Here is an 18,179-nt window from a genome sequence, read left to right on the forward strand (position 1 = left end):
ATATTGTTAATATGCAAATAAATATAACAACCACCAAAGGCTCAAAGAGCTAATGCTGTGGCCATTTGTGCGGTGTGCGTAAACTTTTTAGAATATGGGCCATAACTCAAGAACCCCTTGGCCAATTATTATCAAATTTGTCACAGGGTATCCTTGGCCCAAGGGCTCTCTTTTATACTAAAACTAGGGTTGTGACCCTTAAACAAGGGGAGATAATTAGGAAAATAAAAACAAAAGTACTCGTTGCTAAAAAATCTTCTTCTCAAGAACCACTGGGCAGATTATCACCAAACTTACACAAAAGGATGAGGATATGTTGTAGATTAAAAATTGTTCAAGGACCTCATATCATGTTGACTCAAAAGTAGGTCACGGTGACCTACTTGTGAAATTTTGCGGCCATTTTTTTTTCAAAATGATTTAGAGGCATATTTTTAACAATTTAAGGCCTAGTATGATCATCAAACTTTGTCAGTTGATGCATCTTGGGTCTTCGGAGTAAGTCGACTGAAAAGTAGGTCACCAGGACCTACTTTTGAAAATTTATGGCTTTAATTAAATATTTCAGGAACTACTTGGCTTAGAATCATCAAACTTTGTCACTTGGTGCATCTTGGGTCCTTGGAGTACGACAACTGAAAAGTAGGTCACCTTGACCTACTTTTAAAATTTTATGGCTGTGTTTAATATTTTCGGGTACAATTTGGCTACGAATCATCAAAATTTGTCAGTTGATGCATATTGGGTCCTCGCAGTAGGTCGACTGAAAAGTAGGTCATCGTGACCTACTTTTGAAAATTTGTGGCTTTAATTAAATATTTCAGGTACTAATTGGTTTAGAATCATCAAACTTTATCAATTGATGCATCTTGGGTCCTCAAAGTATGTCACCTGAAAAGTAGGTCACTGTGACCTACTTTTGAAATTTTATGGTTAAAATTTTAAAAATATTTTAGGTTTTAATTGGCTTAGAATCATCAAACTTAGTTGATGCATCTTGGGTCCTCAGAGAATGACAAGTGATAAGTAGGTCACTATGACCAACTCTCAGGTACTAATTGGCTTAGAATCATATTGGGTTCTCAGAGTGTTTCATCTAAAATGTAGGTCATGATGACCTACCTTTGGAATTTCAAGGGTTTATCTAAATATGCAGGATACTTAGAGGTTCAAATAGAAGTGATAGGTTGTGCAGTTTATCAGAAGAGCGATTCAAGGCCCTTGGGCCTCTTGTATATGTTTTTAATGATGCTATTTTCCAAGAAATAATGCACTTTCACTTTATGATCTATATAGCCCCGCCCTAGCACTAGAACCCCCGACTCTGGGGCCATGAAATTCATAATTTTGGAAGAGGCACCCTTGCATATCATAACTATGTATTTAATTTGTTTAAATAATACCCAAGAGTAGAGAAGAAGATTTTCCAAGAAATAATGCACTTTCATTATATGATCTATATAGCCCCGCCCTAGCACCAGAACCCCTGACCCTTGGGCCATGAATTTCACAATTTTGGTAGAGGACTCAATGCTTATTACAATCATGCCAACAGTTTGACTGCTTGATCTCCATTAGTAAAAAAGAAGATTTTTAAAGATTGCATCAATTTTGGTGGTTTTAGCCCCACCCCTCAGGAGGCAGGGACCATGAAATTCACAATTTTTGTCCCCCTTCATCCATTGATGCTATATGCCAAAATTATTTGAAATTGGTTCAGCGGTTTATGAGAAGAAGCTGAAAATGTTCAAAAGTTTACGACCGACGGACGACAAAAACGGATAGCAATAGGTCACCTGAGTGACTCAGGATTTTGAAACAGTGGTACATACAGGTCTACTGAATTGTGTTGATTTTACGCAGAGAAAGACCAACACAAACCGTAAACTACTAATTTCCCCTCTCACTATTAAAATTAGGTGGACTCTGCTTTTGTGTAATATTACAGACGTTTAAGTATTTATTCTGTGTAGGGCCTAGCAAGTCCGTGTAATTTTTGAACAGCCCACGTTTATACACTTATCTGTGTGTATTTTTTAAAAATTACTATTTGCTGTTGGTGGGAATCTCTACATGTTTATGACCATTTGTTCTTTTTTCCACAGCTGCTAGGATGTGCTATGCTGGGGGTGGGTATCTGGCTCTTGGTCAGTGATGATTTCTCCAAATACTCCGATGCTGACGAGAAGTTGGGGTTCATTTACACTGGAGCTTACATTCTCGTGGCTATTGGCGCACTGATTATGATCATCGGCTTTTTGGGATGTTGTGGTGCCATCAGAGAAAGTCAGTGCATGCTGGGATGTGTAAGTATTCAAGTGTCTCTAAAATTTCAGAAGTAAAAAATTTGGACTTGAAAATCTGTGTAAGGAATAAGGTATACGACTTAGAATTAGAGCGGAATGTAGAAATCGTAATGATACGACACGATGTTTTTTTCTTTGCCCTGAGCAAATGAATTTACCTCTTGTTATAACCCAGCCCATTGCAAGTGCAAGTTCAAGTACTCATTAGTACTGTTTAATGCGAAATGTTTTTTAAATATGATTATAAAATAGTATTAGAAACAGAAGAAACCGATACACTTTTGGGATATCGATAAAGCATATCGATTTAGATTTCCCTGTACACTGTAGAGTGGACTGTTTATGTTTATCCTGATTGTTTCCCTGTACACTGTAGAGTGGACTGTTTATGTTTATCCTGATTGCTGTCTTCTTTTTCAGTTCTTTGTGCTCCTGTTCCTCATTTTTGCTGTTCTACTTGGCGCGGGAATCTGGGCTGTCATAGCAAAAGATGACGTAAGTATATCGTCATAAACAGTTTACGTAATACATAAAGGCTCCGAAGAAGGACCGTGAATTATTTTCCATTCTTTTCATCAACCTTGGTCCAGTTTCTAATCTCATAATCCATAAATAAAAAATCTTGGAAAAGTCACTGACGTCATTCTAGTACTATTTGTTTTAGTGTTGGTTTTGACAAGGATGTTGTGATTTTTAACTTCATATTTATCAGGTCAAGGACTTAGTGCGAGATGTCCTTCATAACCAAATCAAAAGAGCATGCGATATCAAAGATCCCAATCCAAAGAGCATCAACTTTCTAGATGATGTACAAACACAGGTAACCATCCTCTTTTGACATCACTGTAATTAAAAATTCTTTAGTTTCATGTTTTACAGGATTACTTCTTTGCATTCAGAAAACATAATCTATGGGAAAAAATCAGAAAGTAAAATTGTTTTAACATGAATATTTTTTCACTTTTGCTCTGCATCACCAGTTCCAATGCTGTGGTGTTGATGGTTTGATAGACTACGCAACCTTCGTTGACTGTAAGGCCTCCAAGTCCACACCCTGCAAGCCAGAAGTCATAAACAATGTAAGAGTTTACTGAAATTATGAATGAAGACTTCACTGAAATCATAATTAATGAAGATAATGAGAAAAAAAATAATGAAGGACTAGGACATAACTGAAATATCTTATGTAAGACTTACTGGAAACATACCTAATGTAAGACTTACTGGAAACATACCTAATGTAAGACTTACTGGAAACATCTCTAATGTAAGACTTACTCGAAACATACCTAATGTAAGACTTTCTCGAAACATATCTAATGTAAGACTTACTGGAAACATACCTAATGTAAGACTTACTGGAAACATACCTAATGTAAGACTTACTGGAAACATCTCTAATGTAAGACTTACTCGAAACATACCTAATGTAAGACTTTCTCGAAACATATCTAATGTAAGACTTACTGGAAACATACCTAATGTAAAACTTACTGGAAACATATCTAATGTAAGACCTACTGGAAACATCTCTTATGTAAGACCTACTGGAAACATATCTAATGTACGACTTACTGGAAACATAGCTAATGTAAGACTTACTGGAAATATATCTAATGTAAGACTTACTGGAAACATATCTTATGTAAGACTTACTGGAAACATATCTAATGTAAGACTTACTTGAAACATACCTAGTGTAAGACTTACTGGAAACATATCTAATGTAAAACTTACTAAAAACACATATCTAATGTAAGACTTACTGGAAACATACCTAATGTAAGATTTACTAGAAACATAGCTAATGTAAGATTACTGGACACATACCTAATGTAAGACTTATTGGAAACATATCTAATGTAAGACTTACTGGAAACACGTATCTAACGTAAGACTTACTGGAAACATACCTTATGTAAGACTTACTGGAAACATATCTAATGTAAGACTTACTGGAAACATATCTAATGTAAGACTTACTGGAAACATATCTAATGTAAGACTTGCTTGAAACATACCTAATGTAAGACTTACTGGAAACATATCTAATGTAAAACTTACTGGAAACACATATCTAATGTAAGACTTACTGGAAACATACCTAATGTAAGATTTACTAGAAACATAGCTAATGTAAGATTTACTGGACACATACCTAATGTAAGACGTATTGGAAATATATCTAATGTAAGACTTACTGGAAACACGTATCTAATGTAAGACTTACTGGAAACACATATCTAATGTAAGACTTACTGGAAACATAGCTAATGTAAGACTTACTGGAAACATAGCTATTGTAAGACTTAATGGAAACATACCTTATGTAAGACTTACTGGAAACATACCTAATGTAAGACTTATTGGAAACATATCTAATGTAAGACTTACTGGAAACATAGCTAATGTAAGACTTACTGGAAACATACCTAATGTAAAACTTACTGGAAACACATATCTAATGTAAGACTTACTGGAAACATATCTAATGTAAGACTTACTGGAAACATAGCTAATGTAAGACTTACTGGAAACATAGCTAAATGTAAGACTTACTGGAAACATAGCTAATGTAAGACTTACTGGAAACATAGCTAATGTAAGACTTACTGGAAACATACCTAATGTAAAACTTACTGGAAACACATATCTAATGTAAGACTTACTGGAAACATATCTAATGTAAGACTTACTGGAAACATAGCTAATGTAAGACTTACTGGAAACATAGCTAAATGTAAGACTTACTGGAAACATAGCTAATGTAAGACTTACTGGAAACATAGCTAATGTAAGACTTACTGGAAACATATCTAATGCAAGACTTACTGGAAACATAGCTAATGTAAGACTTACTGGAAACATAGCTAATGTAAGATTTACTGGAAACATACCTAATGTAAGACTTACTGGAAACATATCTAATGTAAGACTTACTTGATACATAGCTAATGTAAGACTTACTGGAAACATAGCTAATGTAAGACTTTCTTAAACCATAAATAATTTAAGACTTACTTGAAACATGGTAATTCACAGTTCATCATATCACAAAGGGAAAATTATCAAATCTCAAATAAATTTTCATGAAATGTAAATAAAAACTCCAGCTATGCATTTTCCAATTGAAAATTGATCAACTTATATATTCTCCGATAAAAAAAACTACAGGTATCCAGGCGTCTGGAGAAAATTGCATATATATATATATTTTTATATCTATATGGTTGTTTAGTTCTTCAATTTCTTCAATTGCTATATAATACATACTGAAAAAAAGCTTTTGCTATCATTGCAAAACATTACAGATCACTCCTAATTACTTGTCATACTAATACTCACTGGTATCTAAGGCTTAGTTTTAAGAAAATTCGATTTCTCTAAAAATGTATTTTTGCACTTTTATGGGGTTCAACTTTTTACTAGACCATTTATAAGACTTAAAGAACCTTGAATCACATTCAGATGCATAAAATGAAAATTGTTGCACGAAAAGATTTCAGTTTCAAGCTTCGTTTTGAGACTTTTTAAATTAAATAATAAATTTAAGAGTTATTCTTCCTGGCTGAGGAGCGGATATCCTTAAATAATGTATGATATGATTTTATAAAAATCTTTAGTAATAATGATGACTTTACTGAAATCAAATAAATAGTTTTCAAAATGACTGAGATCATAAATAATACAAGACTTTACTGAAAGCATTAAAAATTTAAGACAATTCTGAAAATGAAAAATAAATTATTTATTGCATAGACAATGTATACAATTACACAGATAAAATTTAAGACGATACCGATTATTGGGATAATATAGGACATTACTGATTACGTAAATTATGATAGATATAATGATAGAGTTTACTGATTAACTGTATCTGTAAAACGTTACTGATGTCACAGACAATATTAGACTTTACTGATAAAGACTGATTACTTAAATAATTTAGGATAATACTGATTATATTAGGTATTACTGATAATATACATATATGATATAGGTGGTTAAAGATAGTAGGGATAAGTATAATTTATATACGAGGTTGAAAATATCACAGGAAACTTAAGACACAGTAAATTATGTAGATAATATAAAACATGATGATTTACATCGATAATGTAAGCCATTCTGTTACCACAGACATAGATCCAGTTCGAGATAACGAAGTTTGACTTATTTTAGTTATCAATGATGACTTAAAAAGCATTAAATATCAACTTTATTAGCTTAAAGTAATACTACCAATTGGACATTACTGATTACCTATAGGAAAACTAATATTATTATTACTTACAATATTCAACATTACCAATAAGACAAAACAACTGAGTCGTTTACTTCAGGAAACAAGACATTAGTGATGTGTAATACAAGATATGTTTGATAACAGATAATGAGATATTTTTGGTATTTACACTACAATAGAAAACCCCTTTGTTTTGACATTATATATGATATTTTCAGTTTATATTTTCTGTTCCAGGGATGCTTAGATAAAGCAAGTACTTGGTTTGAAGATAACATTCTAATTGTTGCTGGTGTTGCCATAGGAATCGCTGTTGTTTTGGTAAGACATTTTCCTACTAATTATCAATAGCTAAGCAGCTGTATGCATGGTTTTACAATAGAACTGAGTATATTTTAAATAAATTGAAATGTTTGTTGTCTGGAACAGTCAGTCCAATAAACATATTTGTTCCATATAAGAAGTGAAAAGTGTACATTGTTGATATTATTGTCTTATATAAATGAATTTTGTTGTTAATCTTTAGATCCTAGGAATGATCTTTTCGATCGTGTTGTGCTGTGCAATAAGGGACATCCAGGCGTAGATGGTAAGTTCTGTAGTTTTCTTTGAAACATCCACCATTATATTCTAAGGTTAACTTCAAGAGGAAGCAAGTCTTCTTTTACAAACCTTACCGATATTGATGTTGCATTGTGTCTTATATATTTCTGGTGACCTGCAATAGCAGTTTTGCAGTAAATTATATAAGATTACAGACTTTAAATCTCTCTCGATACAGGTGTATACAAAGTTACGACATGACAGGAAGACTCCTTCAGATGCAGCAGCAATTTTGTCTGATGTTGTGTAAATGGTGCCTTTTTTAACATTATATTTGCTATTTGTTTTAAATGTGCTTGGATAAGTGAGAATTTTATCACTACCAATACATAAGTTAGTGCAGTATCATCTAACAATATGGTGAATCAATCTACAATTATACAGAAATTTGTAACATGGTAGCCAGAACAACAGAACAAGGGGGAATTCAATTGGAATCCACATATTTTTACTAATAGTTATACATTAGAACATATGTACATGTAAATGATCAAACGTAACAATCAGAAATTTTGTTAATACTAATTATTAAAAAAAAAATATAAGTGGCAAATTAAAAATGCTAATTTTCACCATGAAACTGATTGCACTTGTGCAGAATTGATAGCAGCAGGTCTGAAGTGTTTAATGACGCTTATTATAAATCTGGGTTGAGTGGGTACGTGAAAACATCAGTGCACCACTTACTTTTTTCATGAGGTGCAATACTTGTAATGGGATAAAAGAAAAGAAGTGGATAAAAAAAACGCATGCGCGTACTCATGACTGATTTCCGGTTCTATTTTCAATCCAGAGGCGCCGAAAACAGTTTGAATGATCTCTCAATCAATGACACAAAGCTGATTTAATGTTTTAAGTAAGAGTTTTCATGTACACCTTGTGTTTAGTGACATATATTTTATACCTGTGTGACTGTTGTAAGTCGATCTTTTTGTCACGATTACTTTGTTATTTGTACATTATTACTGAACAGTAGAATATTTTGATTAAGCTGAATATGTAGATGTTGAATATATACATTTATGTACAAACGACAGTAATTAGTTAGGTTTATTTTAATTATTAGCATATTTTTATGTATGTTTGCTTTTTTTATACAGCTATTTGTACATCTTAATTTAGAAATACCTATTTGATCATACCTCTATTTTAAATTGATAAGAAACTCACTTTGTCTTTTTTACTAATTATACCTCTTAAACTATTTTAAAGGAAGTGTAGAATTTGCTCTTTATGTTTTTGCATATCGAAAGCTAAAGTAGAAACTTTTACGATGAATGGTTCAAGACAACACACTTCACTCCCAGGAAATAATTTTTCAGCATTTCACATCGATATCTAAACTTAAAAATTGTAAATGCATTCATAGAGAATCTTGTCACTGCTACAGAAAAGTATGTATGGCACAATTCTTCAGCAATACAATATAGACTATAGTAAAGTATGTCTGACATACACAGCAATACAATATAGAAATAGCAAAACACACAGATGAGCAAATTAAATGTGTGATTGTAATTGTATATGGGTTTTATATTTATTAAACTAGAAAAAAAGTCTTTCCTTGTTTTCATGCTTTAAAATTATATTACTCTGTAGAGTACATGCAGGCATTTCTGCATCAGTGAAGCACCATTACTCCACCAAAGTAACATGAGAGTATATGAAAAATCTTTCTAGACTATGTATAAACGTATAAGTGGCAAGATAACGTACTGATAAGAGTTTAATGATTTATTCTTTTGTTTTCACCACCCATTTATTACACAGGTTTACCTAGAAAATTCCGAAATGTGTCCTGGTATATGCACACCTGCATAATTTATGACAAAGTGATATAAAAAAAAAATCTATGCTTAAACAGGAAATGTACACATAAGGAAAATCCCAGCTCTTTTTGAAATGTTGACAGTTTTTGACTGTCCCTTAGGATTCTTTCATGCATGCTTACGCTTAAGGTTGCTTAGGATGCATGTCTTTAGTTAATTTCAATTGATACACATTATAATTTTGTACATAGAATAATTCCTCTGTACACTAAATCATCTTTTCTGTACACAGTTGCTGCACTTTGTGTGACACAATATGTCTGTCTGTCTGTGTGCTGGCTTATAGAATGCCAGATCTCACTCGCTCCTGTCGGAAAGTCCTCTGCACTTTGCTGAACTTCCATTCATGTATAAATATTGGAACACAAAACCTTAAATAATAGAAAACGATTTTCAATAATAACCAACTATACAACACCAATAATTAATTATTTGATTTGAAGGAAAATACACGATTTAACCGAATAATCTATCTAGTCATTTTGTTATGCTATTGGATTTATAATTCAGGTAAATAAAATTCTGCTCAAATTGAAGTTTGAGTCAAAGTGAGAAAAATCTGTGTAAGAGAGAACCAATATCGATCGCAGAATTCTGTGTTTCCGGATTGATTGTTACCTCAGGTAATGAGGGCAATTCAATGGCAGCTTTCTCTTTGAGTCGACGTCTGTAGAGCTCTGAAATCAATAACGAAGGATAAACGCATCAAAAATAAGCGATTGAATTGGGTCTGACACAGAGGACCAGAGGAATTGATGGATGTATCAGAAATGGCAGAGGGACGCTATTTTACTGCGCCATTTATAGATAATCATTTCTCTTGATGCGTAAAAATAAAACAATAGATGAATATTCTGTGGTACCGCCTGAGGCTGATTGTAAGTGACTCAGTACGTTCACAATTCATCTGACTAGTTCAGGGTTCATTTCCAATAATCAATGTTTCTTTTTCTCCATCCCTTTTCATATTTGATATCTAAATGAAAAGCCGAACAATACGGATTCTACAGTCCTATACAAAGGAAGACACGTACCTTCATCGGAACACGAGAATTACGTACATAATATTAAATTGAACTTGGGTCCAGTTTAATTGTATTCGATTATGTTATAAATTATTTACATTTACTCAAGAAATGAATCTTTGTTTATCATCAGAGTAATATCTGAGCACCCTTATCTGTAATAAATGATACAATTACATTGTGTTAAGTAACCGCCTAAGCAGCCCTATCTGTAATAAATGATACAATTACACTGTGTTAAGTAACCACCTAAGCAGCCCTATCTGTGTGTTAAGTAACCACCTAAGCAGTCCTATCTGTAATACAGGATACAATTACAATGTGTTAAGTAACCGCCTAAGCAGCCCTATCTGTAATACAGGATACAATTACATTGTGTTAAGTAACCGCCTAAGCAGCCCTATCTATAATACAGGATACAATTACATTGTGTTTAAGTAACCACCTAAGCAGCCCTATTTGTAATACAGAATACAATTACATTGTGTTAAGTAACCGCCTAAGCAGCCTTATCTGTAATACAGGATACAATTACATTGTGTTAAGTAACCGCCTAAGCAGCTCTTTTCTGTAATACATAATACAATTTCATTGTGTTAAGTAACCGCCTAAGCAGCCCTATCTGTAATACAGGATACAATTACATTGTGATGAGTATACCTTTTGTTTTCATTTTTTAAAAAATACAACCTTAAAGATAAATAACACAAACAAACTTTTTTTAGAATTCAGCAATATATCTCATAGATTTATATAAATATAGGCAACATGAATAATTTTTGCCAGAGTTATTGTGAAAATCTTGTAAGATTTTATAAAAGCGTTAAAAAATATGTGCAAAATTTTATACAGAGATGCATAGAAAACGGCACAAAGTCGCTCATTCCAGCAGGAAAGAATTTATATTTTAGGGATTTATTATTTATGTCATTTCTATTCAAAATCAGTCAAATAAATATATATCAATCCATGTATTAGTTTTTTGTTTGTGTTATGTTTCCTTTATGATATATATTAATTTTCCACAACGTAAATATATATGTCGGATAAAATTGATCTACATTTTATTAAGAATGACCATTTTCAGCTTGCAATATTGTTCGAGTGAAATTATTGAAAAATCGAAGAAAAAATCAAAAAGAGCGCAGAATACGAGTTGAAATAATGAGTATCATTAATAACTTACGGTGGCCCGTCACGAGCTTTATCACACAATTAATGAAGTTCTCCATGGACATCCTTCCTACCGAGGAATATCGTATAACAAGGGCCTCAGTTGTTTTATTACTTCCTGTAATTCCTGGAAGAAAATGTCTCATATACAACAAACTTAATGTACATACATGTATATGCTACTTTGCATTATGTAAAGGCCAACTAAATATTATTCATTAACTCTGGCAAAATACCTAAACCGACTTCTCAATATGGCGTAATAATATTAGACAGACATTTTATCATCTTAGAAATGTTCGATGAAAAGATCCATTATAATGGTTTTTATCATGGTGTACCCCGGTACATTGTGAAAATAATGAATAGATAATCTATTCGAAAACATATCTAGAAAATTGAATTACTGTAAATGCAATTATAATAATCGAGCCCCTCGAATGTACAAAATAACAGAAGCAGAATGAGTACACGTTCTTATTAAATATAATTACTGTTATTTATTATTATTGCCTTTATTTATTCCTAACTTAAGTCCATATACCTAAGGTTTTTAAGGCATTCCTCAAGCAATACGTGTCCATTTCTATCTTATCCTCGCAGAACTGATTAAACACTCTCTGTAAGTAAAATAAAAATATGTACAGCAGCAAAATCAGGGGAAAAAAATGAAAAATCGAGTATAACATACAAAAGGTGATAAAATGACTAGAATAGGACATGTGATTAGTTATTAAACAGTTGTAAATTACCTGCCACATCATAACTTTGAACATAAGGTTGCTGAATTCATCATAGTTCAGTTTGCCACTGAAGTCCGTCTTCATTATTTTAAGGAGCTTTTTTCAATGCAATAGAAGGAATTTTCTTGATTCTTGATGCATTTATAAAATGTTTTTAGTTTTGCGAGTGTTAGTGGTGTGATCAGGTGCCTACGAGGAGAAAGTATCCCATGTCGACCGGTCACAACCGCGGTGGGCCCTTTATACTGATCAGGTAAACGGAGAAATCAAGTCAAAATTAAAATTAAAAAAAAGGTTTTAACAATTGGCATGAAATATTCAGTCAAATAACAATCGATAGGTCGTATTTGCAAACAAGATCATTATAACCACCATAGAATTTACAAAATGTTGACGTTAACTAGATTGTTTAAGGCTCTGTAACATCAACTTATAATTATTTGTCAGTAGCCCACATCGGTTTAAAAATTGGTTTCTCGAAAAATTTGCTTATCATATCAGCTGGGAGACATAAACACCACATGCAGGTGATGGTATTATTTTACTACATAAATAAGGAAAGTTGACGATGGAAAAGCTGAAGTCGTCCCATGTACCTTATGGTTTAATTGTCTATAGCAAGTAAAATATCCTAATGTGAATAAAATATGGTATTTTCTGTGGAGTCTTTTATTATGAGTTCACTGGGATATATCGAGTTGATATATGAATGAAAATAACCACTGTTAATGAAGAAAATGTCAATATGTCTTTATTTCGAATAAAGTCCGCAGCAAGAGTTTTCCTCTTCTCATGTAGAAGTTTCTGTCTAAATTCTACTTCATAAGAATATAAACACTGGTCGGCAAAATTGGACACAACTAGTTCCCATCGAAATTCCTATAGAATACAAATGGCTTTGTCATATTTTCTTGTAGTACATGTACCACGTGCTCAAATCAATAAAAATGCCATCATACTCCCTCCCTTCCCCAAAACTAAACAGTTTTTACGTGTATATAAAGGATACATTTGTTATGGATATAGCTGCCTTACATGCCTGCAGTGTCAGTTTTATCGGTTTGAAGTGAAAATCTAAGAAAAATAAAAACAATACAGATAATAAGTATATAGTTTTAAGAAACTATAGACAATAGCAGTCGTAAACGTTTTGTTGATTCAATACACTTAAATTATTGTTACAAATAACAGTTAACGTTTGTTGTTTCAACATTTTGGGTGAATGCTGTCGTTTCTTTCAAGATTATCTTTGAGTTTTTGTTACTTTACCACTTTTTTACATTTCAAATTTTATCACGACACAAACATGGATTTGTATTAAGTGTGTAAGGAGAATAATTTTAAAATATATTTATCAAATCAACAGTTAATTGACTTCTTACTATTTGTGCCTTGAAAGCAGCATGTATGGGAAGGAGAGCGCATGCGCGTTTGCAATAGCTTCTGTAGTCCCAATGCATCTAGTCTATTTGTCTAGAACGAGAAATAGAAAAGATGTCATTTCACTGAAAACAGATAACAGTTTTAATTAACAAAATATGTTATAAACTCTAGAAATCCTCAGGAAATAATTTCCGTTTAGCTAGGAATCATTTGTAAACGTTTAATATCAAATATTTATCGTTCTTTACATTAGTTTACTAACATAAACTGAAGGTCAGTATCCAAACATTGTATGTTGATGTTAAGACGTTTTTGGTTTTCACCACTGTTGATTGAGGAGCATGTTGTTTACGTTTACCTGTTTGGTAAGGGCACAAAAACGCTTGTGAAGAGTGTATCTGGCGTCCAGGTCAGCAAATCTGTCTTCTGGCTATAACATGCATTGAACATACAATGAACACGAAAGAAAAAGAGGAAGAGCAATTTTTTCACTGAAATCGGACAAGAGTGTCATTAAGATTAGGTGGAGCATCCTATGAAACATTCAAGTCGTTCTTTTTCCTTATTAGATAAATCTTGTATCTGATATAACCGTACCTTGTATACTCTGATACTAAAAGTTAACAAAGGTATGTGCTGAGAGTCGTCTAGTTTTATAGAGAAATTTATTGGCTGATCAAAACCTCTAACCCGCCATTCTAATGATATTTGTTTCACAGTATTCGGATAGATTTATTTCTAATGCTTGATTTTAAGATTTTACAATAAATCTAGTTTAAGAATAAGCCACATGTCATGGTTCAATAAATTTATAAGTGATTTAAATATTCTTTGTGTTAAATGACCAAGTATAACAAAAAGAAATATCATATACATTTACATATAGCAACATGATTTGTTCCTCAACAGGTTTACAGTAAAGATGGAAAACATAACGTGTTATTTAAATATTTGGAGCACCCATGTTACTGTAGTATCATTTTTCGTGGGTGGGTGGGGGTCGGGGCAATGTTTGTAAATTTCATGGCTACTCTACATCCCAACGAATGATAAAAATAATATTAAGATAAATCAGTCAAACATCTGCTATTACTATTTACATTAAACAGTTATTTTGACTACACATGTGCCACATACAAAATTTAAAACAGTTAAACTGAATACACAAAGGCTAGAAATGTTTTTGGAAGATCGTTTTTGCTTATACTTTAATTTACAAGTAGGTGATAGAGTTTTAGTGAAAATTGTAGCCTTTGACGGTAAACATAAAATTATGTGGTAGTTGTACTTAGTTTTATTTTATTTTAATTAATGCTATATATTTTATTTCAGGAATTAATCATTCATTCATTCATCCATACATCTATACAAGCGCTGCGCCTGCATTACTAAATAATATATTATTTATTTATATGTTTAAATGTGTGGTAGTTGTTGTGGTAGTTGTACTTAGTTTTATTTTATTTTAATTAATGCTATATATTTTATTTCAGGAATTAATCATTCATTCATTCATCCATACATCTATACAAGCGCTGCGCCTGCATTACTAAATAATATATTATTTATTTATATGTTTAAATCATAAACATCCCTATTAAATAATGGTTTAACCCAAAGACTATGGGTTAAGGTAGATATAAGGATTAGTCCATTTATAAATAAGGGTATTGTCTGTCTTCCTACATTCTATTGGTCAGTTGGTATTGTTTGGTCAAAGTTGTCCATTCAGGCGGGAAACCTTTGTTTTATTATCCCATTCAAAGATACTGTCTGAGAAGGGTGTAGCTAGAGATTTGTGATTGCTTAAAATTTAATTTTTGATATTTTGGAGTATATTAAACACCCATAAACTGTAAGTAAACCTTTTATAAACACATCTAATGATCATAAACTAAAATTAAAGATAATGAATGATAATAAAGTATTTTAATATAAACTTGCTAAATGAGTATGAATGTGCTAGAGTGAAAGTTCTAAAGTTATTAAAGTTAAGATCGATATTGTAAAGTAAGAGCAAGTTATATGTTTTAATCTAATTCATGTAGATCTTTGGATTAAGATCTGGGTTTGAATTATTATGATTTTATAATTTATTAATCCATTAGGTCATCATGTAATAATTCTTTAAAGTCATCCTGATCAAGAGATAAATCACTCAGTTCCATACACTGGTATGTTAAACTCATATTTTTAAAGTATTGTAAATATTTCAGTATAGAGAAATATAATTTACATCATTAATTCAGTAAGAGTTTCAAAGAGTTATCGCCCTTTGAATGCGTTTATATAAAGTGTAAAGTAATGGCCTAAATGAATGTTTTATGTGTTTAAATTGTGATCGTTTTGTGTTGTAAAGTGAATGTGCTTGTTTATATGTTGTCTATGTATTTATATGTTGTTATTGTTATTTTAGGGTTGATTTAAAACATTTAATTCATCTTGAAATCAACTATATATCTCCACGGAATAAATACTAAGAATCCAACCCTATATACCATCTTGCAGTCATTTTTTAATTTCTACAAGAACCGGTTACAAAAATGGCGCCCAACGTGAATTGGAGATAAAAACTGGTGGTTTTTCCCGCGCGCTCCAGAGGTACACGAACTTGAACTTCAATTCCTATTCATCATTCGTATTCCGCGCTTTGTGACGTCACCGGAAGTATCTTTCCAGGGATTGCGCAAGAGCCATGTACATGTGTATTTGTGTTTGTGTTGTGCTGTGTTTGTGTTGTGATTTGTGACACTATATTTGTGAAATTGTGTTGTATTTGTGTATTTGGACTATTTACTACCATGCATGAACCGGTAAGATTGTTTCACTATTCGTTGCTCATGTTCTGTGAATGCAAAAACTATATTTAGATTTGGCCTAAATTTTTGATCACGTGATCGATATCAGCTGTTTTATTTTGTACAGTAGGTCATCTCATTTTGTTTTGTTTATTCTGTATGAATTCATATTTTTGCGTCATTTAGTATTAACATAGATTGAAAGTCAGTGAAAAAGAGACATTTGAGTGTGCTTAAAACTTAAAAGTTTACTAAATAACGCGCTAAAAGCACATCCGGAAATATCCGGAAGGTATTTTCTAAATTAAACTAAACCAGTTCCATTGACCTTGACATCCAGATAACAACATCCGGTAAACAAAACCACGTTTTAGCAAAAGGAGTTGTTGGTTTTTTTCAGCTGGTATTCATAAACTAGAGTTGCTGGTGTTTTGTATTTGGTTTGTTTATTCATTTCCTGGAAGCGGCTTGACCATCTTGCATTTGGTAATAATTTAATATCAAGATAAATTCTTCATTTCAGCTTACAAGTAAAATGTAGGTCAATTAAATTCAATTCCCCATTTAGATATTTGTGTTTACTTACACTGCGCTTTGCTTGCAGCGACAACACATCATTCATTTCATCATCATCAATTAGTAAGAAATAATTTTATATTGCAACTGCATTTGAATTTCCAGTATTATACAGACTTGCTGATTTGTCAGTTTACTGCTGATTAGAATTATACATGTAGCTAGGCTATAAGCTGACTACAGGTAAAGGTGTAACTAAAAAATATTCCACTTCTTGTAGATTGAAATTTTCAAGTGAGCTTTTCTGAGGCATATTGTCTGTTGTCATTATACTCCAATATAGTATTGGTATTTCCCTTCACTTGTAGAACAAACATTCTGAAATCATGTGTTGATTAATTTGGGGATATATATATTCATTTTCTTTTCAGGTTCATTGACCAATAGGTCAACGTGTCGGTTTCTTTTTCTGTAACTCAGCGCTTCGGTTTCTTCTTTTCTTGAATTACACGTCATTTTTATTTTTTTTTAAGTTAGCTTTAATTAGACTTAGTTTAGTTAATTTAGATTTAGATTTAAGAATTAGATATTGATTAGTTGAACTTACAGTTAATTCATAGAGTATTAGTTAGATCATTTATTTAAGTCAAGTTTATTTAAATTATTTAGTTCATTTATTTAGTAAAATTTTGTCTTCTTAAACAACATTTGAAAAATAGTTTATTAGCTGCTGGTGGTAGTATATATTTCAGAATCTGTTAATTATTATTTTTTTCAGGGAATTAGAAATTTAATCAAAATTTTTTTTTTTCAGCCTCTCATTATCTCTTCATTTCAGAAATTATTTGAAATATTGATGATCAGCATGTAGTTCAATTAACTTAAGATTAGATTAGGAGTAGTTAGCTAGCAATAGACAGTAGTATAGTACTAGTGTAATATAGATAGTAAGTATACATTTAGTTAAGTGAAGTACTCAGAAATTAGAGATAATCTCACAACTCAATCATCATCATGAGTGTAGATCCAGAAACAACAGAAGATATGTCTGAAACAGAACTTCAACAACTAGCAAAAGCTTTCAAGGAGTTAGGAGTAAAACCAAAGGCAAAGTCTGCCAAGGAATTAAAAGCTTGGATGACAAGTTATACACACTGGACAGCACCAAGATTATCTCAAGGAGACACAACTTCAGGTGCAAGCAACAGTTCCCCAGAATTTGCGACTATTTCGTCTCATCTTCCAAAACTCCCAGTCTTCTCTGGAGATAAGAAAAGTGACACCTCATATGATTTATGGCGGTACGAAGTAGAGTGTTTAAAGAAGAGTGATGTAAAACCAGCCATACTTTTGCAGAGCATGAGGAGGTCATTGCGTGGAAATGCAGCCAGAGTGCTTATGAGACTTGGACCTGATGCATCATTAGAGGAAATAATGCACAGATTTGAAAGTGTTTATGGAACTGTAGATGACAATGAAAACCTGCTTTCTCAGTTCTACAGTGCAGCTCAAAGAGATAATGAAGATGTGTCAGAGTGGAGTTGTCGATTAGAA

At 32.2% G+C, this 18,179-nt stretch overlaps 1 protein-coding gene across 1 annotated transcript in view; it reads right to left on the minus strand.

The window, feature by feature from the left end:
- Positions 1 to 2,105: 2,105 nt before the first annotated feature.
- The window catches only part of LOC133191088 (calpain-9-like), a 54,476-nt gene continuing 38,402 nt past the window's right edge, over positions 2,106 to 18,179 (minus strand). The window contains exons 30-37 of the mRNA XM_061326774.1: positions 13,670 to 13,741; positions 13,311 to 13,401; positions 12,938 to 13,002; positions 11,938 to 12,006; positions 11,730 to 11,805; positions 11,199 to 11,312; positions 9,606 to 9,664; positions 2,106 to 2,237 (exon numbers count right to left, since the gene is read on the minus strand). Of these exons, the coding sequence (XP_061182758.1) occupies positions 2,109 to 2,237; positions 9,606 to 9,664; positions 11,199 to 11,312; positions 11,730 to 11,805; positions 11,938 to 12,006; positions 12,938 to 13,002; positions 13,311 to 13,401; positions 13,670 to 13,741 (675 nt within the window). The 3' untranslated portion in view covers positions 2,106 to 2,108. The remainder of the gene's footprint in view (positions 2,238 to 9,605; positions 9,665 to 11,198; positions 11,313 to 11,729; positions 11,806 to 11,937; positions 12,007 to 12,937; positions 13,003 to 13,310; positions 13,402 to 13,669; positions 13,742 to 18,179) is intronic.

Source organism: Saccostrea echinata, unplaced genomic scaffold, assembly GCF_033153115.1.
Source record: "Saccostrea echinata isolate AGI-Se365-2 ecotype Australia unplaced genomic scaffold, CSIRO_AGI_Sech_v1 ptg000023l, whole genome shotgun sequence".
Taxonomy (NCBI): Eukaryota; Metazoa; Mollusca; class Bivalvia; order Ostreida; family Ostreidae; genus Saccostrea; species Saccostrea echinata.